At 44.8% G+C, this 27,496-nt stretch overlaps 2 protein-coding genes across 9 annotated transcripts in view; both read right to left on the bottom strand.

Annotated features, from left to right (window-relative positions):
- kcnq4 (potassium voltage-gated channel subfamily Q member 4) overlaps positions 1-27,496 on the bottom strand; it is a 130,438-nt gene that overhangs the window by 10,472 nt on the left and 92,470 nt on the right. For 4 of the 8 annotated variants that reach the window (XM_079522837.1, XM_079522835.1, XM_079522830.1 and 1 more), the window contains 4 exons: positions 26,483-26,608; positions 25,022-25,039; positions 19,721-19,956; positions 17,491-17,590 (listed from right to left, as the gene is read on the bottom strand). In XM_079522837.1, the coding sequence (XP_079378963.1) occupies positions 17,491-17,590; positions 19,721-19,956; positions 25,022-25,039; positions 26,483-26,608 (480 nt within the window). The remainder of the gene's footprint in view (positions 1-17,490; positions 17,591-19,720; positions 19,957-25,021; positions 25,040-26,482; positions 26,609-27,496) is intronic. The other 4 variants (XM_079522831.1, XM_079522832.1, XM_079522833.1 and 1 more) reach the window with 4 other exon arrangements.
- LOC306938627 (UDP-galactose translocator-like) lies at positions 4,076-6,273 on the bottom strand (the record flags this gene model as incomplete). The annotated part of the gene is made up of 2 exons (XM_079522889.1): positions 4,076-5,051; positions 6,005-6,273. The coding sequence occupies 2 exons, from the start codon at positions 6,271-6,273 to the stop codon at positions 4,076-4,078; spliced, it is 1,245 nt and encodes a 414-aa protein (XP_079379015.1).

Genomic DNA, 27,496 nt, shown 5'->3' with positions numbered 1-27,496 from the left:
AGCTGATCAGTCTATATAAGACCTTACACCAACACCACTCAGTTCACACGGGTGTGATTGTTTTTGTTCATATATAATTATGAGCAAATCGACACGAAAAAATACCGGGCTATTGCTACTGTTGTACAGTAGCGCCAGTGGTTCCCAAACTTTTCAGGGCGAGTCGAGACCCAAAAGAGAGATTAGATGTTTGCCTGGGACTCAAACTAGTGAAGAAAGAAAATAGATCTACAAGCGGCTATTTCCACTACTTTGTGAATTTCTTAGATTTGTTTGTTTGTTTGTTTTAACACACACGCACACACACACCCACGCACACACACACGACACCTGAGGGCGAGAAGCGACCTCGCCCTTTGCACACATCCGCCTCGTTGATGGCAGACTGCGGGGGCGAGCGCTGGCGCTTTGGCATGGGGTGTCAGATCAACATGGAATGAATTCTGTAGTCTTGAGTGTACAGGGTTTGATGAGGTAAGATCAACATATGGAATGTCAGAACGGGTAAGCTCCATACAGTATATATGGAGATCTAAGGGTTTGATGAGGGCCCAGGTAGGGACGGGCCTTAATTTTTGGCCTGTTGAGAACTCTAGTTTTCGCCGGCTGCGGCTGCACTAATAACTTTGGGGCAGACCCGTCTAGAGTTTGAATGGACAGGTATAAAAAGGGAAACCTCGAATAGCATTTACTATATATCCATCCCTGATGTCACGTGATGTCACGATGACCTGGGCACCATATATGGGGGCTGATGTCACGTGATGTCACGATGACCTGGGCACCTGGGGGCTTGCCTGGGGTGACCAGGGGGCTGATGTCACGATGACCTGGGGGGCTTGCCTGGGGTGACCAATCAACCAACACACACTGATGGGAAATGCTAGATTCCATAGTTAACTGCGACCTGCGGTCGCAATAAATGTAGGGAGGGGAATGATTTTTACTTGAGTCGTGACCCATAGAAATTGGTCCGTGAGTGACCCACAAATGGCCCCCGGCCCACAGTTTGGGAACCAGTGCATACTAGTGCACGATGGCAACTGGGCCGTCATGGTGAGGATGCACAGACGCCAGCCACGCCACCGCCACACACCCCACTGGGCGGGAAGCGGAGGATGATAGCAGGGACAGGAGGTGACATCTGCACCACGCGTCACCTCAGCCAGCCACGTTTTGGCTCAAAAGGGCGGAGAGAGAGAGAGAGAGAGAGAGAGAGAGAGAGAGAGTGTGTGTGAGAGTGTGTTTTTAGACCTATTCAGCAAACTCGGAATCCCCTTCATCATTGTCCTGAAGTGGAACCCGCCATGCATGTGAGTGACTCAGAGATGACTGTTGACATGTGACCCAGATAGTGGGGGAACGAGTAGCAAGGTGTGGCCTGTGCAGATGGCAGCCTGATTCAACACCCTGTACCACTAATACCTGCTAAGCCTTGTGACTCGGCCTGTTAATGCTCCATATGCTGCCAGGCAGTGGTGGACAGCAACCAAGTAGACATTTACAGTTTTACATTTACATTTTTTGAGTGGTATCTGTACTGCGGTTTTGAGTTTGAATTGAGTGTTTGTTTGTTTATATATTTATTTTTACCTTAAACTGTTGTAGCAAAAGAATATTATTTTATATTAATGTCAGATTTGTTTAAAGGTTTATTTGCTATTTTAGTATTTAATTTAAACATTTCATAGAGGGGGTGATGGTAAGTTAAGTTCATAGAGGTCGGTAGTACTAGTTATCTAGGCCAGGGGTTCTCAACGTTTTTGGCCGGGGACCCCCGGAAATGCTTTGGCAATGTCTCGGGACCCCCGTCCCGCCCCCTCCCGCCCCCCAATATAAATTGACTGCTACAATAACCTTAAACCATTTTGGGCGGGAACCCCTTTTGGTGTTTTAAGCATTGTTATAATTTAGCTATTTAAAAATAGCAGATCTACAAGCTCGTAGCGCGCCACTCGGTGGCGCGCTATGAGCTTGTAGGTCTGCTATTTTTGAAAAATCGTAAAAAAATAAATTAAAAAAAGCAAATCTTTTTTTTTTTTTGAAAATAATTTGGGGACCCCCTAAAATAATTTGGCGACCCCCCGAGGGGTCGCGACCCACGGGGTGAGAACCCCTGATCTAGGCTATCTACCCCAAAAGGTAGATAGCCTGAAGAAGGCAGTTGCATCTGCCGAAATGTTGGTTCCTACTCTGCATCCTAATCAATAATTGGCACTTTGGCTATCAGTGTGTGCGGCCACTCTTTTGTCTTTTTAAGACTTATCTTTCTAGATGTTTCTGCCGTGAGCTGGCACCACTATTAAAGATGGAGTGCCGTGATTTTTTTCCACCCTTAAACATGATCATCAGGTGTTATTGTTATATAAGGAGGTATAATTCTTTCAAAAAAGTGTACAGTATTTGTTAAAATGATGGTTTTATGTGGACACACCCACCAGTTCATTAGGTATGCGTGAGTTTAACCTTAGCACCACCCACCTGATCCAGTCCCTCCGCTTCCTCCTTTAAGACCACCCACTTGCCCTAGTCCCTCCCCCTCCTTATAAAAGGACAGCCCATGGCTCTGCCCTTTTGTTTACAAAATGCCAAATTGGTGTCTGTAATGTAACAAATGTTGTGAATGTTAGAAGTTAACACTTCCCATATTTCTGAGATGTCGGATAAGCACCATTATGCACTTATACTGCCACCATTTATCCATGTATAGGCCTATAATCCACGCATCCATACCATATCAGACCTGTTTTTTCTGATTTGTTTTAATCATTTATTTATTTCCTCCTATTATATTGACCAGGGCCGGTTCTAGGGGGGGGGCAGGGGTGGGCATAGCCCACCCAAACGTGCGTCCTGCCCACCCAATGTGGGTTTGACACCCCACCCGCGCCGGCGGAGTCGCCCCTTTTACAATTCTGTCTGCCCACCTGAGTGGGGCTGGCTAAATCCGGCCCTGATTGACCCTATTGTCACAATCAGCTCATCTCATCATCAAATTAAATCATAGTTTAACAGCAGAAACAATTAGATTGATAGATCATTTAGCATGAATAATTTGCCAATATACTGTAGTTATTCCTCCAGCTAAGCACCCAGGCATTGAAACTGTCTTGGAGCTCTGCCCTATAGGCACATGATGCTCTGGACAGAAGACTCCACTCTTCTATTGCTCTGATCAAACTCAATTTACAACATGAATATGCCGTTCCTTCTGACTGCATTGAGTTTCAGCAAAAGCAAAACCTGGGGTTGCCAGGTTTAAAGAAACAAGCGGCCAGGTCCACGTCACAGAAATTGCCTTGAATATTTATGAAAACGTTTCAACAACACCAATCCTTTTAACAACATATTAATCTGAGGGCCCTTCACATGAACCATTGGTCAAGTCAACCACATCTCCCCTGCAAGTTACTTATATGAAAACAAGCTCAAGTCGCTTGTAATAGCCAGACATGGCAACATGCCTTCCAGCGCGACGCAACAGATACTTCTAATTCTTGACTTTACAGCCTTGTATAAGTATTATTAGGACCAACATATTGACTACAACAGCCAACAAGAATGCACACTGTGACACTACACTCTGTATCAAAGCCTGACAACTGTGATTATAAAAGAAACAACCTGAACTGAGCAGCAAGAGCAACTGGACAGCAGTGGTTTCCTTGATTAATCCTGAGGACCCGACGTGAACATCTACTTGCTTCCAATCTAACGAAAAACAATCTAATGAACGTCTGCTGAAATGGTAATGTGTGAAAGGACTGTTTGAAAATCTGTCACACAGTTAGGCACAGAGCGGCAAACTGCTTTGTTCAGTTCACACGTGTGTATGTGGCAGGCAGCTCCGCCCACAGAGGTTGTCGTATTTAAAATAATATATAGAGGGGGAGGTGCGTGTGTGCGTGCAATAGTAATACGTCACACTATCAGTGTTTATACCATTGGCCCGTTTGACTGTCAAGGGTTCAGCCTCCAGGAAACATGAAAACGACTCCAGGGTGTCTAATGAAGTACTGTCACCTCATAAACACATGAAAAACTGGAAAACTACACAAATTGTGGCACTCCATCTTTAAGGCACAACCTCTGAGCCAGTGACATCCGTAGGTACCACTCTGGAAGGAACGTTGTGTAGTGTACTGTACATGTAGAGGGCTCCTATAACCATGCCAGCACCGCACGCAAACAGAAGGTCTAGATGGAAATCAAACAGGTAGACCGACAGCACCGTGGAAATCACACAGGAAAAGGACATGGCGAGTGATTTGACGATACTGTCAGCGTACCTCACCACCACAGCCACCAGGAGGCCCCCAAACGCATTGTTGAAAATGACCACCCACACCATCGGAGTGTAACCGAAGAAGAACCCATTAACGGAGACCGTCGCGCCGTCTTTCCACCAAACTCCCAGCATGCCAAGGGCCGTGCCAAAGAGTCCCAGCTGGACGTTTCGGACCCATATGGAGGCGGAGCTTCCTTTAAGGATCTTCTCGAAGTAAACACATGCGAACCCCGACGACACGCAGCAGGCCAGCACGGCGACCAACCCCACGGCGGGGTTCTGGCCAGACGAATCGGCGGCCAGTTCCTTGGGTCCACCGTGCTGCTGCACCTGCACGACGGCCACCCCGGCGAACAGGAGAAGCAGGGAACCCCACTGGCCTCGGGACAGAGACCTCCTCAGCATCAGCACGCTGAACAGCGCCGTGGTCAGGATCTTCAGCTGGTAGGTCACCTGGAAGGTGGCGGTGGGCAGGTTGGACATGGCCACGTACACCAGGTTGTTCTGCAGCGTGTAGAGGAAGGCGGGGACGAGCAGCCTCAGCGTGTCGCCGTAGCGGACCACCACGCTGTCATACAGGAATGGGCATCCGTTCTGCAGGAGGACGATGAACACGCAGGTCAGCAGTTTGAGCGTCTCCGCCACGACCACGGCCGACGTGGTGAGAAAACGGTCGCCGGGCAGCGTGCAGACGTATCGCGCGCTGAGGGCGACCGACACATTCTGGACCACCAACGTCAACACGCTGATGTATTTCAACCGCCTGTCGAAATGGGTAATTTTGCTGTGTGCTCTATCCCGGATTCTTGGCTCGCCACAGTGTGGCAACAACATCAGACACACAAACAATGTTGACTCGAACAGATATTTATGCATTATAAATATTATAAATATACTGGTAAATATATGTCACTCTTTACCAAATATGGAGTTCCACACAGTTATAGTAAGTAGTAGTAAGTAGCCTTGCCGAGCCATGAGGCCCATAGGGCAGGAGCCTATCTCCTGTTTCTGTAGCGTGAGGCAGCTTGATGTACAAGTACACCCCCTGGACATGACGCTAGTATGTCGCAGGGACTTATACCCCCCAATCCAACCCTTGATGCTGAGTGTCAAGCAGGGAGGCACTGGGTCCCATTTTTTAGAGTCTTTGGTATGACCCGGCCGGGGATTGAACCCCGACCTCCCAGTCACAGGGCGGACACTCTAACCACAAGGTCACTGAGCTATAGGTATGGCAGCCTGATATCAACAAATATGGACAGCTGAGTATTAACCACTTATTTAGTCACCCGTGTTAATATGTTCATTATTATATGTCCTCTTCACATTTTGTGAAGCCTCATTTTGTTAACCCATTCAGGCCTGAGGACGTCATATTATAGCTTTTAACCCATTTTGGGCGGGAACCCCTTTTGGTGTTTTAACTAAGCATTATGTTATACTTTAGCTATTGAAAAATAGCAGATCTACAAGCTCATAGCGCGCCACCGAGTGGCGCGCTATGAACTTGTAGGTCTTCTATTTTTGGAAAATCGTAAAAATGCGGCACAAATCTTTGAATATTATATTCTTTCAGAGCGAACGTTTTTTTTATTTCGACGTCAGGTCTGAATGGGTTAAAGGAGCGATTCAGTGATTTGGGTGATTTGCAGAAAGGAAACCCGTCCGTCCGGGTAACAAGATACTGTATGTACCATACTGTATATCTTGCACGTGTCCTTGGTCCACTCAATGAAGTTCTGAGCCTCTTCGTTCTCCAGCACACGTTTCACAAACTCTCTGGTGACCACAAAGTAACTGCTGCCTGAGAACACAGGGATTGGTGGGGGTGTCTTCCTGATTTCCGTTCTGGCGATGGTATTGATGTAATTATTGTCAGTATTGACTTTGTGATGGTACTGCCAGCGAACCTTCTTGCCATCCGGCATGTCCTCGGACTCCAAACTGTTCTGCCCGTTGAGCAGCTTCAGCGCCCGGACCATCTCCCCATTGGTCTTGATGGGGAGGTCTGAGCCACACGTCACGTGGTACTCCGAACCGTGGGTCCAACTTGTAGGTCATGAAGCAAGTAGAATAAACGAACAACAGTAAAGCACCCAGAAGGATGGTCCACAGTAAAACACTCTGAAACCACCACCGTGGTAAGATGCATCTGTCCATTTTAGTACAAATTAAAATGGAACATAGGATATTATCCCGTGCAGCAGTTAATATAGACAAGGAGATGATGTAATGATGACATGATGATTATGTAATTGTTACGTCACCCTTAACGGTACCCCTGTAATGTTTTAACCCATTTTGGGCGGGAACCCCTTTTGGTGTTAGCATTATGTTATGCTTTAGCTATTGAAAAATCACACCCGTGTGAACTGAGTGGTGCAACTACACATTTATTGTTATAGTTACTGTACAGCTTTTTTTAGATCACTCTGACGTGATGTCGGTGATGTCAGTGACGTCACATACTAACCATAGCAACCATGCTCACCCGTACAGGCACAAACACACACGGGTACTAACAAAGCCAGTTGTTGGAGTGGTTTGCACCACTCAAAAATAGCAGATCTACAAGCTCATAGCGTGCCACCGAGTGGCGTGCTACGAGCTGATATTACGTCTGACATTATGTCAGACCACAGCTGATCAGGCTATATAAGACCTTGCACCACTCAGTTCACACGGGTGTGATTTTTTTTAAATCGAAGAACCACTGACATAGAAACATAGTTTTTTCAGAAAACTGTCAGGATGTAGAAGACATTTTTAGAATCTGATCTCAGGTCAAAATGGGTTAAGGATGCAGAATCAGAATCATTATTACAATGTCAATGCAAAGACAAGAAGAGAGCCAGTATTGTTAAGTTGGTTGTTGGCCAGCGGTCCCTCACTTCCCGTGTGAAGTGAGGGGCGCTCTTATCATTGTACATCATGATGCATCATCTCATACTGGCCAATCAGAATGCCTGTTGCCACAAATGTACGTCATATTTGGACGACCATTTGACCTAATTTCTCCTTTCATTGTTGATGGCAAATATGAGACGTGTGGGGACAAGATGACGTACATTTCTACTTCATTGGGAACAAGATTCATTGTCAATGGCATTTAATGTTTGTGTTGCGGACATTTACGTCATATTTGGAGGACGATTTAACCGCATTTCTCCTTTCAGTGTTGTTGGCAAATATGAGACGTGTGGGGACAAGATAACGTACATTTTCCCTTCATTGTCAATGGCATTTAATGTTTGTGTTGCGGATATTTTGTGGAGACAAAAGCTGTATATAGGAGGGGCTAGCGCCTAAATGAGCGTATAATCCGTCCGATCAATCTCACGTGTCATTCACCAAAGGTGGCGTAATGTCTTCATTTGTGCGGATCGCTCATGTATCTCATTTCGCCTCTTTCCCAAACGTCATATTATTACAGCCTGCAAAATGCACAGATCCCCGGACCCCAAGCTTACAACGTGAACGTGGTGCTCCGCGATGCACTGCATGAACTTGTAGAGCAGCTTATTTGGACAGGCGAGTCTCTCGTAATGTCAACTGACTGAACCCTTTAAAATAACTTTCACTCCACTCTAGGGAGTCGAGAGAAATCTAACTGTAATGCATTGATTTAGAAATTGATATTTACTTCCAAAAGCATGTCCTTTTTAACACTGCTTTTTAAGAATTTTCCAATACTTCGACTAGTTTCGTGATATTCATTTGACAAGGATAATCTATACTTTACTATATCTATACTTACTTTTGGGGACTGGCGTTGAGTACTTTGTCTACCACTGGTGACATGACTCACCCAGTAAGCTAGCACACAGACGGACGGACTATATGTGACCAGATTTGACTGAGAGCCTGCCATCGTGCAACCTCCAGCTTTTCACCAGAGGAGAAAAACTAAATGTATTTATATTTGATCCAAAATGAGTTAATAGCACAGGCAGACTATTTTGTAAATAATTTTTATCCCCCGATTTTGTAATCCATTTTTCACCCCTGTGACCCCGCCTCGGCTATGGGCACTGATGACGCGGAGGAGAGAACACGGCGCCAGCACCCACAACGCCCCCAGCGGGAATCGAACCCTGGACCTTAGCTGTGAGGCAACAGCACTACCGACTGTGCCACCGTGCCCCTGGCAGACTCTTCACATATTAGAGCATGTCTGAAATAAGTGTCAGAGCTGAAATCGACATACAAATATATAAATAATATACAAATATGAAATAAATGCTTAAACATGTAGCTAGGTGAAATGTTAGAGACCACAGAAGTGAACCTTTCAAGCCTGTTTTCTCAACTCGCTGGTTTCTGCAAGACATTACTCTATAAGCCACATCTCCAAAACTGGTGGGTCAAACTGAACAACCAATGTCAATTTGGTCGATTCCCTGCTTTCATATGACATGAAAAAAACGATGGCAGTCCCTCAGTCAAATTTGGCCACATATGCTCGTCCTAGTGGGCGCGAGGGCCTGGGTTCGAATCCGACCCCCGTCTCGTCTCGTGTGACTCTCCTCTCCTCTCCTCTCTCTGTCCTTGGTTTCCTGTCTCTCTACAGTCTACACTGACCTATCTGAAATAAAGAATAAAATGCCCAAAATAACACAACCAGAAAGCTGTGTTAGCAAAGTCACCCAGAGGGGGGTGAAAGTCTACCGTATACATAAACGATTAAAGAAAATCCACAACTTAGGTGTTGTAAGAGCGCCTACGGGACAGCCAGCTGTAGAAATGTCCTAACGCTGTGATTAATAATGGTATTGTGCAGCCTCGGTTTTGCATTGTGTGTGTATGTTGGGGGGTGGGATTGGGGGGAACTTGAAGGTCCAAAACCGTAACTTTTTTGGGAAGTCGAAAAATAAATCCAAAAGAGTTATCATTTGGTGACAAGCACTTATATTTTGCATTTGTTCAATATTTATAAAGCCCACAAACACACTCGCACGACATCCCTGTTGCGTCCCTTTGTAGCAAAGATTGTGAGATCAACAACCTCACAATGCGCCGTGATACAATGCATTGGGAGCTTGTAGATCGGCTAGTTCCCTTTGCACGACACTGTCGTAATACATGTAAGTAAAGTATACATTATATTAAGTATACATATGAACTATATACATAAGTATTATGTTAAGTATTAAACAATGTCTGACGAACCACTAAATAATTTGACTCTTATGTACAGTAGCTGCACAGAAGACAATAAAGAAACCTGGACCTCTGGGGCAGAATGGGGTTCAAGTGGTTAATGCCCTAACATTCCACAAAAGAAATCGCTTGTGCTGTAGATCGACTATTTTTGCCAAAGAGATTTGGTGTAGACGGGGGTGGGAAGAAGCGCAGTCCACTAAGAATGGGTTTAAGTGGTTAATTTATATATTTAAAAAAAAAAAAGAAATATGGAGATGCAAAGATTGAGCGTGACAGCGGTTCCCACCTCCCGCCTTCCCTACACAAACAGCCTACTGTACACATTTAGGTGTGGCGGTCGGCCAGCCCGCGAGGCACTGACAAACCACATATACCTCAGCAAAGTGAGCGCTCAGCAATATACGGCCTGCCGCAAAAAAACCCAACTCTACCTTTGTTTTAAAGACATCAATCTTGCACACCTCGGGGTGCGTGCGTGTGTGAGTGCGTGCTCGCGCGTGCGCACGTACACCTGGTGTTTACACACCTGGACTATGTATAGGAGCGCTCTCCCCTCTATCGCATGCGGCGTGGTGGAGCAGCTGAGGATACTGTGCTGGTGCTGTACCTGCTGAGTCAAACAAAATCCAGCGGAGCGATCATATAATACTGTATCAGTGGAATAGAGGGATTAAAACCGTGATATATCACATGGTGTCCGCGGGCCACGAAGAATCCCCCACACCCCACAATGGAACTTTGGATTAATTACCTAAAAGCCATCTGTAATAGTGTAAATTATTTGCTTGGGTCGCTATACACCGGGATGCTATGGCTGGACTTGGTTTTGTTTTTTTCCGATGCTGACTTTGCATGCGCCCATTAGCATCCGCAACCACTGCAAACAAGACACGTATGTTAAGTAGTACAGTAAATACTGCATACACGTGTAATTAATTCTGTGGCTCCACTACCTGCTTCTTTAACCTGCTTTCCATCTCTCTTTTTTTAAACCCTATATGGGTTTTCATTGTCCCCCGTCCTTTGTTATTGTTTTTTAGTTTGTTTTATGCAAATGCATTTTATTCTGTACTGTAGCACTTTGTGAGGTTTGTTCCAAATATAAAGTGCAATATGAATAAAATGTATAATTATTATACACCGAGTGGCAAAACACTACTTTCTGGCCTTGACAGCCCATACATCCAAACAGAAAAGTCCTATCTGATTGCATTTAAAACGTTAAACGACCTTAACTCACTCTGCAACCCACTCGATTTGCCACTGACTTCATGCATGCGCATACCTAAGGCTACTATTATTCCGTCTGGTGTCTCTGTTTTAGGCATGCCATTTATAAGTGAACATTAGAGGTGCATCGATTGGGTAATAATTATGGGCCAATACTGACTTATATTTCATATTATTTCGGGGACGTGCCGATGGCAATCAAAAAGGTGAGCACCGCTGGAAAATCTTGAAATACAGCGACGCTAGATGATCCACAAGCTCACGAATGTGACGCGACACAACATTATATAGGGCTTTAGGTTGGTAAACGCCCAGAGGGCAAATGGGTTGAGTTCCCCATTCGACTCCTGCGGCATCCGTCTGCCCGTGGGACTCGGGTTGAAGTCTCCTGTCGGCCCTGCCGGAGTGTCCTTTAGCACACGCCGGATCTCTAACAAGCTCCGAGGAGACAGCTGACACAGTGCTCACACATATACTCCAAGAATACACCCCAAACAAGCCCCAGAGAATTACAGCTACTAGCTGTCCCAGAACAATCTTCCCGCCCAATCTTACACTTGGGCGGGAACCCCTTTTGGTGTTAGCATTATGTTATGCTTTAGCTATTGAAAAATAGCAGATCTACAAGCTCATAGCGCGCCACCGAGTGGCGCGCTACGAGCTTGTAGATCTGCTATTTTTGAAAAATCGAAGAACGACTGACATAGAAACATAGCTTTTTTAGAATCTCAAAAATCTCAGAATCTCAAAATGGGTTAACTGCATCATTAGTCTGCGCTGCCCGCCCTCGTCAGTGGCGGAAAAGTAACTAAGTACATTTACTACAAAAATGTTTATGAGATATTTGTACGTAACTTGAGTATTTCCAATTTATTTTCAATACTTTTTCTTCTACTCCATTAGATCTTGCATCCAAATATTGTACTCTTACTCCATTTTACTCTTTTACTTTTGTACATTTTGAATTCCAGACTTATTACTTATTAGTTATTACTAACTAGTATTTCTACATTGCAGTATTGATACAAGATGTGAGTACATTTTCCACCACTGCTGTGCTGCATTTCCTTTAGGGAAACAAACGGAGCTCAAGCTGCGTTCCGTGTGACCGCAGCGGTTCGTTCCGTGCGACCGCAGGGGTTCCTGCAACAAATTGCCACTTTAGTTTGTAAACCATTTGAAAGGTTTTTTTTTGAATGATGGGGACTTTTGTACGAATGGCCGACTTCGACCGCACCATCGCCAATAGAGTCCCTCAATCCTCACGCATACCCTAATTTATATATGAATCAACTCAGCTTACTGCTCAATGAAGCCACGCCGACCACTCACTCACTCACACAATCCACTCTTACACATCACGAACCACGCAGGCGTGATGTCACGCTATACTGTACTCCACCAGAAACTGGCAGTCGACATGATGACTGACTGAGGGAGGGAGTGATCGGCTCTAATCGGCTCTGGGGAGCAGCCTGCATGGCCCCTGCCTGCAGCAGATGTTTTCTGGCAGTTGTAGTTTAGTTTTTTGCCATCATCAGTGAAAAACTCGGGCCTATTACACCGCACACGCGCGCGTGTGTGAGTGTGTGCGGTGCGTGTGTAAAGATGTTAACAGGGTTAAGCACAGTGTGTGAGACCGGGCCCGGTAGGTGCTGATGGTCTCGGGTACTGGCCGGAGATGGTCATTAGTGTGTATGGGTTTGCTGAGTCGGTAGCTTTATTTTTACTCAATTGTTCTCAGCGCATGCACCTGTGACACGTACAGTACACGCACGTATTGTATAGACACATACCTCACTCACACAACCTCACTCACTCACGCACGCACAAACAGACATACGCACCAGCACGCACACAAGCACCCTCACACAATCACTGCACATACAGACACACACACCCTCACTCACTCACGCACGCACACACAGGCACATACACACACAGTCATGTGACATGGCATCAGTCTCCAATTTTGAGGTGGTTTTCAGTCCGATTCTAGCCTCATTGAATTGAATTCCTTTTCAAAATGTGTTATCTGTTGTGTGGAAACAGTCCAACACGGTTGCTTTTATATTATAATTTTAAAAACCATTTAAAATATTGAAAATAGCAACAGTCTTGTAAGGTGAAGTTAAAATAGCTCATAGCCTCTTCTTCTGCACCTTGTGTTCCATGCATGCGCGCTGCCGTTCACTTCCTTGTTTACGGCTCCAAAAGAATGGCTCGTAAACCCTAATCTAGGGAACTCTCCTGGAGGGTTTTGGGGGGGAACAGAAGGGGACCTTTCAGAGTAAAATCTGCCATATCTGCTGGCACTCTAGCACCTTTATTTTGAAAGATGCCGGCGGCATCGGTTATAGCAACATCGACCCAGTCACGGTTAAAAAAAAAGGCCTGGGTTTCAGAGGCTATGGTACATGAGCCACTGACTGATTGTCTTAATTAGTGTCACACCACACAGTCTTTAAATCAAGACCCCAAAAAGGTACAGTGGAAGGAGGCCAACACGACGAACGCTACTGTATTACCTGTGTGTGCTTATTGCTTAATCAATCGTTATTAAACGAATACAGTTGTCCTTGTCCAAACTGTACGATATCGTTTGTCTATACAGTCAGTCCTGCGGTGACTCTCTGTACAGCCTGTACCGCGTACGACCTGTCATCTGTGAGGTTATTGTGTGTGTGTGTGTGTGTGTGTGTGTGTGTGTGTGTGTGTGGTACAGTAAGTGCGCGTGTACGTGTGTGTGCGTGCCCAGCCGAGCATGCATAATACTGAGTTTCCTGAACCCTCTTGAGTTCAGTCCCCACTCCGGATGGCAGTGGTGGGAAAAAGTAAAACTATCAATACTGCAATGTAGAAATACATATGTTACAAGTAAAAGTCAGGAATTCCACATTTACTTGGGTAAAAGTACAAAAGTATTGGCATCAAAATGTACTTAAAGGAGCATTCAGTGATTTGGGTGATTTGGAAAACCACCCAGTCCGCCCCGGTAACAAAATGTGCACATGCACGCTCTACAGTGGGGGGAAGTGCAACAGGCCAACAGCATGTGCACCAAGGCCCGCCCCCACTCGATCATGATTGGAGGAAGGCCCCTCTCATCCTGATTGGATGAAGGCTTTGCCACCCGCCACCAAAACTGAAACTAGGGTTTTTTGACCCCAGGGGCTCACTGGGGACAGGGAGGAACTCCTTATATGGTCAGCACACTCTATAGTAGGGAGGATTATCCAGAAAAAAAGAAACAATAAGTGATATTTGAATTAAGTCAAATCACTGAATATACCTTTAAAGTAAACCAAATAAGTAAGTTATGCAGAATGTCACAAGTTATCAAATGTATACATTGTGAATTTAAACATCTTTTGAAAATGGCAGATCTACAGGCTCACAACGGGTCGCATTGTATAGTAGATCAGCTATGTTTAAATGGCCAGTACAATATTTGGATCCAAGATGTAGTGGAGTAGAAGTAAAAGTATTGGAATTTGGAAATACTCAAGTACAATTTACAGTTACAATTTTTAGCAGACGCTCTTAATAGCAATTTACAGTAAGCAAGAACAAAAACATGGTAATACATCAAATACAGATGTGAGCCGGTGGAAATGTAGATGTGTTTGGTTTATTGTGATATTTGTGCTTTTGCTGTGTTATCCTTTTGCATGTTTGTTTGAAATGTTTTCTTTAAGTTGCTGTAGAGTGAGATTATTGTCGAGTGATTTTACTTTATTGTTTTGCTTATTTATTTGTGTTTTGAGTTGCATGATTTGAGTTGCATGATTTATATAACCTATGTTTCCACTGACTGCCACTAACCCATGAACTAATCAAGGACCTGCAGCTTTAAGGACCTGCACCTGGGTTGGGTGTGGTCAACCAGGAGCCCTATATAAGAAGACAAGAGTGTTTGGAAAGGAGAGAGAAAACAGAGGAAGGAGAAGGCTGTGTTGGGAGAAGGAGGAATGGGGGCAGCTCCATGGGCTAGGGCCAGGACACCCCAGCTGGGGGCCAGCGGTAGCCATGTTCGTCGACCACAGATGGGTTGTAAGTGCCATGAGAGCCATGCCTTCGACACTGTAAGCGCCACGACCGCGGCCCCTGGCTGGTGTGTGCCCGGCTTGGCCTTGCCCATGGGGGGGCTGTCCGGAGAACATGAGAGAGACCCACAGAATGCAGCAGGGGACGGAAAGAGTGACGGATCGAGGGGACCGAGAGAGACGACCCAGACGGACGAGGCTGGAGAGAGGGAGCGAGTGCTGCTTACGTGTCAGCGTAGGTGGCCGGTTCTGATGCCGGCCGCCGCTGTAAGTAACCTTCTGATGCAGTACTCGCTCACATACCTGTCTACCAGAGCCGTTTGCTTAAATAGAAGATGTTGGAACCGTTGTACTGGCCTACCTGTGTATGTGATTGCAGGAGCTGTTTGTGAAGAGGATCAGGATATTCCAGACTACTCTTCCAGAGAAGCTCCCCTGCACCAATCCCTACCTCTGAGCTAATGTTGCACATGTTGAAGGACTAGATTGTTTTAAGAGTTTTTAGCATTTGTCTTGTCTTTAATTGGTGTTTTAGGTACCCATGTAATTAGGCCTAATTTTATAATAAATATTGTAATTTTCTATCTTCCTTATAGCTGGTTTCCGTTTCAGTCCTTCCCTGTGTTTTTAGCTATTTTTATGCTCTTTTACTTGGTTTTAAACTCGAACCTGTGTTGCCTTGTTTTTGTATTATTTAATAGAGGACCAGACCTCTCAAAGGTGGCGTAGTTCGGCTACAGAGTTTTTATAGAGTATCACAGTGAATATGCACCCGCACTTTAAAACAGTGCACTTTATTAATAGTTTCTTGTGACTTAATCGGCCACACGTCACACATACAAATCAGGAATCATACGTAAGCTAAGAACTTAACAGTGGAATATCTATAAAATGAAACGCGTATACACTATGTCTACATAAAATGCTATCTACTGTAAGTTACATAAATTGAGACTTTGCATATGCCTGTAAGGTCGTCGAGGCTAAGTACAAATACCTCAAATTGTACCTCAAAGTGCAGTACTTTAAGTAAATGTACTATCCACCAGCACTGACTCCGGATGGTGCAGTGTGTAAGGCTACAATATGCCCACCACGCCACCTTACATACGACCTGGGCCAATGAGCCGGGCCGGCTGAGCGACAAGGTCATCCCAGGGAACTAACCCCGCCTGGGGGGGGAGCGGGGAGGAGGAGGGCGGCTCTGTTACTTCTGCTAAGTGGACATTTCTACTCACTCAGCTGAAACTGCACACTGGTCACGACACAAATGCACAATTCCTCTAACTGTGGCCACTTAATGGACAGAGTAGACACTATATTGGGGGGGATGTGAGCAGTTGCCTGGTCTAGCTTGTTATGGCCCCCCAGGGCGAACCACTCCCCCCCCCCCCCCCCACAGTCTATTCACGCCAGTATACATGGTAAATGGTGCATTTATATAGCGCCTTTATCCAAGGCACTTTACAGAGATTGTGCATTACATTCACCCATTCACACACCGATGGCAGCGGAAACCATGCAAGGCACCAACTAGCACATCGGGAGCAATTAGGGGTTCAGTGTCTTGCTCAAGGACACTTCGACAGTAACTCTGGGGGAGCCCGGGTTCGAACTGGCAACCTTGCGGTTACCATCCAGGCACTCTACCCCTGAGCCACCGCCGCCGCCAAAGTATGAGTCTGACACCCTTCATACACAATGTGTCAAACATTCAGAATTGAGACCTGCTTTTCCATATAACAACATCACAAACCCGAACCACAATGTACCGGGCGGGGAACATTTGTTCCAACAAAGATTAAATCCGACTTTCATTTTATTTATTATTACAGACCCAAACCTTCATGGTCCCGGGACATTCCTTCCAACATCTGATTGGTTCAGAGTCAGAGATATTACAGGACCGACCCGGTGCGTGTCAGAGAGAAGACCAGAGAGGTTCTGAGACAGGTTGATTGTTTATTACAAAAACAGAATCATTATAATTGCTATTAAAATGGGTTAGGGTTCTACCAGTGAAAGTTCTAACAGTACATGACAGTTACAGGTATAGGCTGCTCCGTAATGGCCTCTATAGGATGATCCTACACTAATAAGTAGTCCTCTCCTCAAACAAAAATTGCATGTTAAACTAGTCCGTTTTTGTTGTTGTGGAGAAACATGCATGCAATGTCTGTGTGCAAGCGTGGCATGTATTGGTCCGTCTCACTTCTCGACCATATTGAAGCAGCTTCAGTCAGTCAGTCCCAGGAAAGCAGTACTTTGGATACATTATGTATATATTTGTTTTACAAGAATGCCACTGCTGGCCTTGAAAAGTTATACAGCTGGCATATAACAAACAAAAAAGTCCTGCACTCTGCTGTAGCATTGCAAACTTTCTGAACTTTTCATTCAGGCATACTGTATACATGCATAAAGCTATGTACTGTAAATGTAAATGGTGCATTTATAAAGCGCCTTTATCCAAGGCACTTTACAGAGATTGTGCATTACATTCACCCATTCACACACCGATGCCGGAGGAAACCATGCAAGGCACCAACCTGCACATCGGGAGCAATTAGGGGTTCAGAGTCTTGCTCTGAAAGGACACTTTCACACTAACTCAGGGGGAGCCCGAGTTCGAAATGGGAACCTTGCGGTTCGATTACTCTACCCTTGAGCCACTAACGCCCCACTGTAGCGTATACGAAAGAGACGTTCCGACAACCAACTCAATCAACAATCACAGTTTTGGCAACATGTCTCACTCACCTGACGGCCCGTATGAGTGTCTTCACTGCAGGGATCACCTCCTCCATGGCCACGTCACAGCACTGCTTATCCTCCACACTGTCCTCCCCCACGCCCTCTACTGGAGAGAGACAACATGGAGGACAATAAATACACACAACACCACACTGTCCTCCCCCACGCCCTCCACTGGAGACAGACAACATGGAGGACAATAAATACACACAACACCACACTGTCCTCCCCCACGCCCTCCACTGGAGAGAGACAACATGGAGGACATTAAATACACACAACACCACACTGTCCTCCCCCACGCCCTCCACTGGAGACAGACAACATGGAGGACATTAAATACACACAACACCACACTGTCCTCCCCCACGCCCTCCACTGGAGAGAGACAACATGGAGGACAATAAATACACACAACACCACACTGTCCTCCCCCACGCCCTCTACTGGAGAGACACCATGGAGGACAATAAATACACAGAACACCACACTGTCCTCCCCCACGCCCTCCACTGGAGAGAGACAACATGGAGGACATTAAATACACACAACACCACACTGTCCTCCCCCACGCCCTCCACTGGAGAGAGACAACATGGAGGACAATAAATACACACAACACCACACTGTCCTCCCCCACGCCCTCCACTGGAGACAGACAACATGGAGGACAATAAATACACACAACACCACACTGTCCTCCCCCACGCCCTCCACTGGAGAGAGACAACATGGAGGACAATAAATACACACAACACCACACTGTCCTCCCCCACGCCCTCTACTGGAGAGAGACAACATGGAGGACAATAAATACACACAACACCACACTGTCCTCCCCCACGCCCTCCACTGGAGACAGACAACATGGAGGACATTATACACACACAACACCACACTGTCCTCCCCCACGCCCTCCACTGGAGAGAGACAACATGGAGGACAATAAATACACACAACTCCACACTGTCCTCCCCCACGCCCCCCACTGGAGACAGACAACATGGAGGACAATAAATACACACAACAACACACTGTCCTCCCCCACGCCCTCCACTGGAGAGAGACAACATGGAGGACAATAAATACACACAACACCACACGGTTTATATACTGTACCACTCCCTCCACTGGCCAGACACACCAACATGGAGGACAAACAATAAATTAACTTTTTCGTACTCGCCAACGCTAAGACCTGAGGCCGATTGTACAAAATGTCAAAATCCTAACAGTTCTCTGAAGAACGTATGTTGCTATAATCAGTGGTGCTGGTGCTCAAACTTTTCATGTCGTGGACCCCCAAAATTATATGTATTTGGCCGTGGACCCCCGCATCTCTCTCTAGGTCGTCCCCAGAAGCTTTTGAAGCCAAAATGTGTCTAAAATGGCAGATTTACACGAAATGACGCGCTATGAGTGTATGCATGCATGTGCGTTCATGTGGGTATGTGTTTTACATTTTACGTGTGTATGTGTTTTACGTGTGTGTGTGTGTGTGTGTGTGTGCGCGTGCGCTCGAGCGTGCGTGCGTGCGTGCGCATGTGCTGTATTTTAATGTCCAGCCTTTTGATTTTAAGTAGTGAGAGCCTAGCTGTTGACAAAAGGTTGGCTACAATTTACAAATAATGTTTTTGAGCCATATATAAAGTTGACAGAAGCTTATCCTCAGTAATACAAATGGATGAGTTAAAGGCAGACAAAAGCCACCATGGAATTACAAATTGTCCCACTGTACAAACAAACCTTGAAGTTGAAGAGGTTATATTTAGACTTTAGATTAAAGCTAATATATACGTTTTGAGCTTTGTAGATCTGCTATTTTTTTTGCGAATGTTCCCCTCAGATTCCTCAGAATACGCATGTGATTTGTTTATGTATTTACATTAATATCGAACAGTCTATAATTCCCAAATAAAATGCATGTATTTAAGCAGGAATATTCACCCCATGTCAATCGATCGGGTTCTGGCTTGGATCAATTAAACTAACGTAGTCTACTATACGTAGTACTACTATTAGTTTAGTCCTGAGACAAAACAGTTTGAGAACCACTGCTGTACAGCATGGCCCCTTTTCCACCAAAAGGGCCAAAATAATAAGAAAATGGTTCTAGTTATGAACCAACTTTTAGGGAGGGATTTGGTTCAAAATGATGCGGGGGAAAAAAGAACAGAACCGGTTCAACCGGGCCTACACGTATACTCTGTATGATGCTTTGCTGCCTGCCACCCACCGTCGGCCGGAGGTCGCGGCTTGAGGCGCAGGGAGGTGCGGAAGCGTGTGCGGTCGTTGAAGCTCCAGCTCTTCTGCACCTTGCCGGGGCTGGTGGCGTCGGGGATGTTCTCCTGGCTGGGCGAGCGGCGCAGGCCCGCCGAGGCCGGCGCCAGCGGCGACGCCTTGCTCCGGATGGACTGCGACGAGCGGGAGTTGTTCATCCTCATCCGATCCCGGAAGCCAATCTTATTACTGCTATAATAACAGCAGGCAAGCAGAGACAGAGGGGTCAAAAAACAAGCAAAGCCTTTTTCGTTTTATTCCTCACCCTGATTGACCTTAACGTCCTGGGGGGACATTTGACCTCCTCCCCCCCCTGTGGACCAACCATATGCCCCTGGCACGGAGCTAAGCCAAACAGCATGGGTGGAGGATACGTGGCCTTGAGCTTGCTAGGAAATCAGTGCCTGAACGATGCTCGATTTTTGTCTTTTTGTCTTAAAATCAATCTGAACAACTTTGATTAAAGTTTCTGTTTGAGAACATCCAATTTATGAAAAAAAAAAAAACCCATTTAATTAAGCACATTAAACTTAAAATATGAAAAGAACGATTTCACTTTAATTATACACTGAACAAGCAAAGTAAATACTGTAGAAAATACACAAACTGAACCTTATTTAACCACTACCACCACCTATTTAAAAAAGAAAATCTTAAATAGCCAAATACGGTAAAAAAAAAAAGAAGTCACATAATGGCTGATTTATCGAGCAAAACGATATATCGGTTTGGGTCTAAATAACAGCATGTTGGAGAGGGTAGAGTAAAACAGAGCGTGAGGGCTACCGACTCATTTAAAGACGGCTGTTTGACTGGCAAAGCGGCTGAAGGACAAGAGACAGGGATACCGCAGCGACAGACATTGTCTTTTGTGTCTCAGACGGGAGAGAGGGAGGGGGGTTGGGGGGGACTCTGACCACAGAGGCCACATGTGCCTTGCTAAAAATGGATCCTGCCCTCGAGAAATTTGCTTATTTCAACAGCCTATCATAGCGCCTGATTCAGCAAAAAATGAAATCCCGCTGAAACCTGATTCAAGCAGGAGTGCTGGGGACTGTCGAAAATGTGCCACCTAAGTTACCGTACGACTAGAGTGGAGAAAACGCTTACAGTAATACACATCAGAGGGCACTCGCCAATGGTGTAAAGTAACTAAGTACATGTACTCAAGTACTGTACTTGTAAGTACAATTCCTGAGTATTTCCAATTTTCTGTACTTTTACTTCTACTCCACTACATCTCTGGGGACAATATTCAAGATAATATACAAGTATTTGAAAACTTTTGTCTTTTTACTTTGGAGATTATTATTATTATTATTACAAAATATACATTATACCGACTTCAGCCCTATACATTTTGGCCATTTGAATAGCCGATCTACAAACTTACAATGCGTCCCAATGTGACACATTGTGAGCTTGTAGATCAGCTAGTATCAAAAGATAGAAAGAAAACTTGTGAAACGGGACGTTCCGCATGAGTACTTTCTACTTTTGGTACTTTAAGTAGTAAGTAAATTTTGATACCAATACTTTTGTACTTTTACTGAAGTAAATTTTGAATTCCGGACGTTCACTTCTAACAGAGCATTTCTAAATTGCAGAATTGACACTTTTACTTAAGTCCAAAATGTGAGTACTTTTTTCCACCTCTGGCACTGACACAGAGAGAAGGTACCCTATTAGCAAGTCTACACACCAACACCAATGCATGGCTGCAGCTAGAGGCCAGACTCAATCTAAGGTCATCTGTTTACAGGAAAGCTAATCTAATACTGTAATTATAACAGACACTAGGGACGACCCCCCCCCCCCCCCATACAGTATATCTCTCTCTGTCTGTCTCCACTTGCTAAACGTCTCACCCACGTGCATGTTGCACACATGGAAGTGTCACGGATCCTTGAGGCATTTCAAATGTCATGCGCCAGAGGGCAATTCCATGGTTCCTTGTTCACTCTCCCGGTGATGATCGTTGTGTGGGCCATTTATATTAAACATTTAATAGTTGAGGGGCATTAGTGTAAATAGCATTTCCTACGAGCAAGCTGAATATGCTCAGGTAGACATACAGTAGAAGGAAGTGGGAAGAGAAGAGAGAGAGAGAGAGAGAGAGAGAGAGAGTGGAGAGAGTGCCAGACCTTTGCATGCAGTCGGGAAGCAAAATAGGTGATTTGGATGCATTGAAGGTTGCAGAAATTTGGCAGCGTCTTTCACAGACATGCAGAGAAATTCTTGCATGCCAAGAATGTGAAAAGGAAAAGTTGAATAGAAACCAGTGGAGCACAACTCAAAATGGGATTGCATGCTGAATAATGTATACCAGAATGCACCAATTCAATGGAAAACATGCAAAAGAAATAAGAACAATTTCTTTGACTTCAATATATGTGTCCTTTTGCGGAATGTCATGGTGGCTTATGAGTCAAAATATCCATTTTCATTCTGTGCGTTTGGAAGAAAGACATTGCATTTACAGTAGTAGCGAATACAATGGATTCCAAAGTAAAAAAAATCCCAAGTTTCTCTATTTTGTGGTCTCCACGCCCAGTCCAGAGAAACTGTCCAAAGTAAAAGAGCATAAAACATCTCATTCTCTTCCAAAGTCAATGATTCACGCAAGCATTTGTGGACCGTGAGTGAGAGCGTTGTTCAGCCCAAAGGTTCTGTATGCACTAGTTGTACAGTGTTTACAGAACACTGAAAGATGTACATTTTAAAACACCCAATCTACAAAGCTGTAGATACAATTTGGGACTGTTCAAATGGGGATGCCAGGTTGAAATTGGCTAAAGATGCTTTTTGACGTCCACTTTCACACTGACTTCATTCAATGGAAACAGGCAATTTTTTCTCGCTTCGCTCATTCGGTCCAAAAGACTTGGCGAGGAATGCATAGGATGGGTGTGTGTGCGTGTGTGTGTGTGTGTGTGTGTGTGTGTGACTGTGTGTGTGTGTGACTGTGTGTGTGTGTGTTAAGGGATGGGGTTGGGTGACTGGTGGTGGTGATGGTGGTGTTATCGAGCGAGTGGCGGTGATGTGATCTAGCGTGCCCCGTGCACAGGCTCAGCGCCGGGGATACCTCTGCTTGCGGCCAGCGTGAATCCTGAAGAGACCCCGCTTTTTAGAAACCAGTTGACTGGGGAGACACACAAGGCAGAGGGGTCAGAGAGTGAGATGTGAAGATGTGATGATGTCGGTGGGTGGTGGTGAAGGCAGACCAGAAGTTCTGGGGCTCGGCCCGGGTGCATAGTGACCCCCCCGACCCACAGAGAAAACAGAGAAAGAGGAAGGAGGGAGGGTGTAGGAAGGGAGTTGAAGTGAAGGAATTTGCTCTATGCACACAGAATAATCCTTCCTACCTCCGGGCCCCTTCCCCACTTTCTTCACAGGTGTTACTGATGATACTAATTTAGCCTTTGTTCCATTTCGTGTACAGTGGTTCTCAAACTTTAATTTCAAGGACCCCCATTTGTACACTCTCAGAGTTACAGACCCCTACGGGGCCATTTGGAACCCACTCAAGGACACTTGAGACCCAATGGTGTAGCAGTAGTACAGTAGGTGTAGTGTTTCCAGTGGGCCAACATGCACAATATCAGCACCCTGAGTCTGTTTGACCAGAATGGAACAGAGCCTTCATTAGTATCATCGGTAACATCTGTGAAGCAAGTAGGGAAGGGGCCCACGTTCTTTCCAAAATGGCGTGTGTGCATAGAGCATATTGTTGCATTTCAATAGTCCAAAGAGGCCTTTACTTTATATCACGTTTCCTTAAAGAAAACAAAAGCAAACATCTGGGACAAATCTTCTCCAAAAAGGCTTTTTTTGGGAGGGGGGATTATTATGATGATTAGATGTTATGCATTGATGGGACATCTACTGTAGGTGAAGAAGCAAAGCATGCAAAAGGTTGACAGACAGGATCTTATAATGCTTCACCTGGGTCCATCCATCAAGTCACCAATTAATCCCCATTGTAAAGTATAAGATTAAAAAAAAACTCTCTGAAATCAAAAGACGACATTTCTGCTGGCGTTAACGTTTATTTTATGTTTTGGTCCACGTTTATCCTATACTCTCGCGTGTCAGCGTTGGCGCCAAAAATGGCATTATCAATTTTCGGCACGCGACACCAACAAGCGCGTACAGACCAGGCTCGGGTCTCAGCGCAGGGCCAAGTCATGTCTCAAATCATTCGAGGAAAAGTTCAAGTCAAACGTCCTGATTTTCATGACTTATAGGTCCGACTCGTGTCCAAGTCTCCAGCTCTGCCCATCGAATCAAATATCCATACAAGTCTACCTCTATACCACTTTTTTGTGGTATAGAGGATGGGAGACAATTATTTTAGCGCTTAGCACACACCTTTCAACTCAACGATGAACGTCTATGTATGTACTGTTCTAATTGCAGTGAAGCGGGACAATTTGCAATCGAATGTTGAAAAACGGGACATTTTTGTGTTTTAACCAACCGGGACAATCCCGGTCAGACTGGGACGTGCGGTAACCATAAGACAGTAAAGTGGCAGGTTAAACTATCCTTAGTTAGCGGTGGTCAGATGGTTTTTTTTCCCCCAGGTCTCGAGTCCAGTCGAATGTTAGAGATAACAGTCGAGTCTTAGAGATAATAGCAAACTCACAGCAAAATATATGACATTTATTTTTTTAGTATCACTCTTGAGAACGATCCGTACCATCCACCAAGATCTTTAACATTTTGAAAATAGAAAACTCATGAACCATTATAATGTTCTTATTTTGATCATAAGACCAGATTACTGTGTCAAGTCTCCAGGTTTTCCGTATATGACACATTAGGCGGTTGAACTAGTACTAGTGGTTCTCAGCTGTTATTTGCAAGGAGCCCCTTACTTGAGCGCACAAATGGAACCAAATGGGTTCCATTTCTAACACTCTCAGAGTTACAGACCCGTTATAATCATTTACGGTTAGATCATGTGTTTCTGGTGATATTATTGTCCATTCATTTTGTATGTCCGTAGTAGCAAAAACACATTTTGACCGAAATGTCCACCACAAGCCATCATGGCGATGACCCCTGGATTGAAAAGTGTCACTTTTTGCCTGGAAGAAATAATAATAAAATATAGTAATAATAAAAACAGTAGTAGGGATCAACTGAATATTAGAACGTCTAATAAAAAACAGAGCACACCCAAAAACTCAAACAACAACAAACAAACACCAGGGAAACAAGCACACCTCATGTCATGACATGACGAACAAACCTGCACGGGACGTCCTTCCTGAGATCAGGATGAAAAGATGAAGGGGTGGCATGGAGGGGGGAGAGAGAGAGAGATGATGGGGGGGTAGAGAGAGAGGAGGAAAGAGGAAACAGGTGAGTGAATGGAAGGAGGCGGTGCTTATAGGGCTGGGCAACTAGACGAAAAGATATCGAACCAATAGAGCGCCGAAGTCTGACCTAATTTCACATCCTGCTCCCCCCAATTCTGAATTCCCATAAAATAACTGTGTTCCAAAAATAAACAAATGATCCCGGCAAGAAATCGCTAATGTTACTGCCGCCGAATTAGTTAAATCTTCGCCAGAAATGCACAGTATCAAATATGAGTGATTGACTGACTAACTATCGTAAACGATACTGAGCCTGCCTGACAATATTGCTGAGACAGTTTGTTCATTTTTGGACCAGAGACGATTTTAAGATGACCCAATGTCATTCTCCATAGAGAAATTACTTCAGCAACCCAGGGGCTGAATGAGTGACCTCAGGATTTCGGTACTCTATAAGCGTCTTCACCTTGCGATGCGTTGTGACCATATGGATCTGCTGGTATTTTCACGATAAAAATAAACATACATTATAGTAATCGTTCATGAATCAAAATTGAGGCAATAGATTGCAATAACGGCGATATTGATTTGATCGTCCAGCCCTATAGCGGAGGTCACATGAGGGTGAGAGAGAAGAGACATGACACAAAGGTGCACACGCTGCAAGAAGCAAGAGAAAGCAGGCCGCCATCCAACACGGGACACACTCACACGCTGCTCTCAGATCAGTGATTAGTCACGGTTAGTTGAAGATACACAACAGGACGCCCACATGCCGCGCACGGCACACAGACCCAGGAACAGCCAGCTTTCAGGTTTGGTTTCTTTATTCAGTTCTTTCTTTCTTTCTTTCCTGTTTCTATACAGACAGACACCTATATCCCATGGCGGTGTGACAACGTTTTTTTTGTGTGTATTGGGCACCTGTGTGTGTGTATGAGTGTGTATGTTAGGGTGACCAGATGTCCCCGTTTGCGTGGAACTTTTCAGACATCCCACAAAGTCACATTGTGACTGGCAGGCATCAGTGTTCAAATGCCCCAATAGTTAGCTTTCTGCTTTCTTTTCCTGCGAGATGTGGTTTTAAGCCTGTTAAAATAACATGAGAAATATCCACAAAGGCTACAGTACCAAGTCGGCCACACTCATGGCCATGCCACCCACCCAAAATGTGAGACACCAGTGGAGTTTAATAACCAAATTATAGGATATTAGGCCTATGGTCAAATATGACATCAATGCATTTAAGTAATAAGTTACTAACCACATCCCGTCCACCCTGCCCCCACACAAGTGATACTTCTGTCCCTCAAATGAACAGTTTGGATCTGGTCACCTTAGTGCGTGTTTGTGTATGAGTGAGTGGCGATGATGGGAGAGAGCGTGCGTACCTGTCCCCCGACAGATAGGGGGAGCTGTAGGGCCTCAGCCCAGACAGCAGCGTGTGGTAGGAGTTGTGGAGAACCTTCTTGGCGCTACGCTGTGGCTGCAGGTGGCTGAACAGCAGCGTCAGTTCTCTGACCGACGCCAACCACCAACGTGCAAAAGTATACATGAATGAAAAACAAAACGGAATGGAATCAACAAACCGGAAACAAAAAACAAACAAAAACTAAAATGAAGCAAAGAGAAAAACATAACAAAACAAAAGATGAAAAAGGACAAATTAATGGTCCAAACATTTAAAAGAAGGGGAACAGTGTGTGTAACTATGTATACTAGTGATGCACCGAATATTCGGCCGCAGAAAATATTCGGCAGAAAATGGCTAAAAATGCATTTTCGGCCTATTCGGTTTAGGCCCAAATATATCACCGAATAGTGTATGCAATTAATGCATTCAGAAGAGCTGAAAAAATGTTTTATGAACCCATAATAGTGATTATTATTTAAGTTAAGTTTTGCCATAACCATTTATTTTGCCATAAATCAGGTAGCTTTAAGGTAGGAAAAAAGATAATATTAATCATATTCGGATATTCGGTATTCGGTTTTCGGCCAACTGTTTTCAGTATTCGGCCAAGAACTTTCCTTTCGGTGCATCCCTAATGTATACGTACGAAAAGATCCAATTTGAATCCAAAAGAAAACTATAGAGACAGACAGGCTTGATTTCAGGCAAATTCAAGACTCAGATTCTGACATTCCCCTCCTTTTAAGCAAACAAAATTAGTCAAATTAATAACTAAATGCAGATTTTAACAAATTATCGAACTAAATGCAGGAAATTATAAGAACAGTGATGGCATTAGCGTTTCATACTGTGACATTAAAATACCCCTGTAAGGTGTATTTTAATTTGGATTCTGTAGCACCACTGAACATCACTAATGCCAACATTCTTCACGAAAACAGAATTGTATGTACTTGCGCAGAGGAGCCACATGGGAATGTGAAAATGTTGA

The sequence above is a fragment of the Electrona antarctica genome (assembly GCF_951216825.1).
Source record: "Electrona antarctica genome assembly, chromosome: 15".
NCBI classification, from domain to species: Eukaryota; Metazoa; Chordata; class Actinopteri; order Myctophiformes; family Myctophidae; genus Electrona; species Electrona antarctica.
This window is presented reverse-complemented; position numbering and strand designations above follow the sequence as displayed.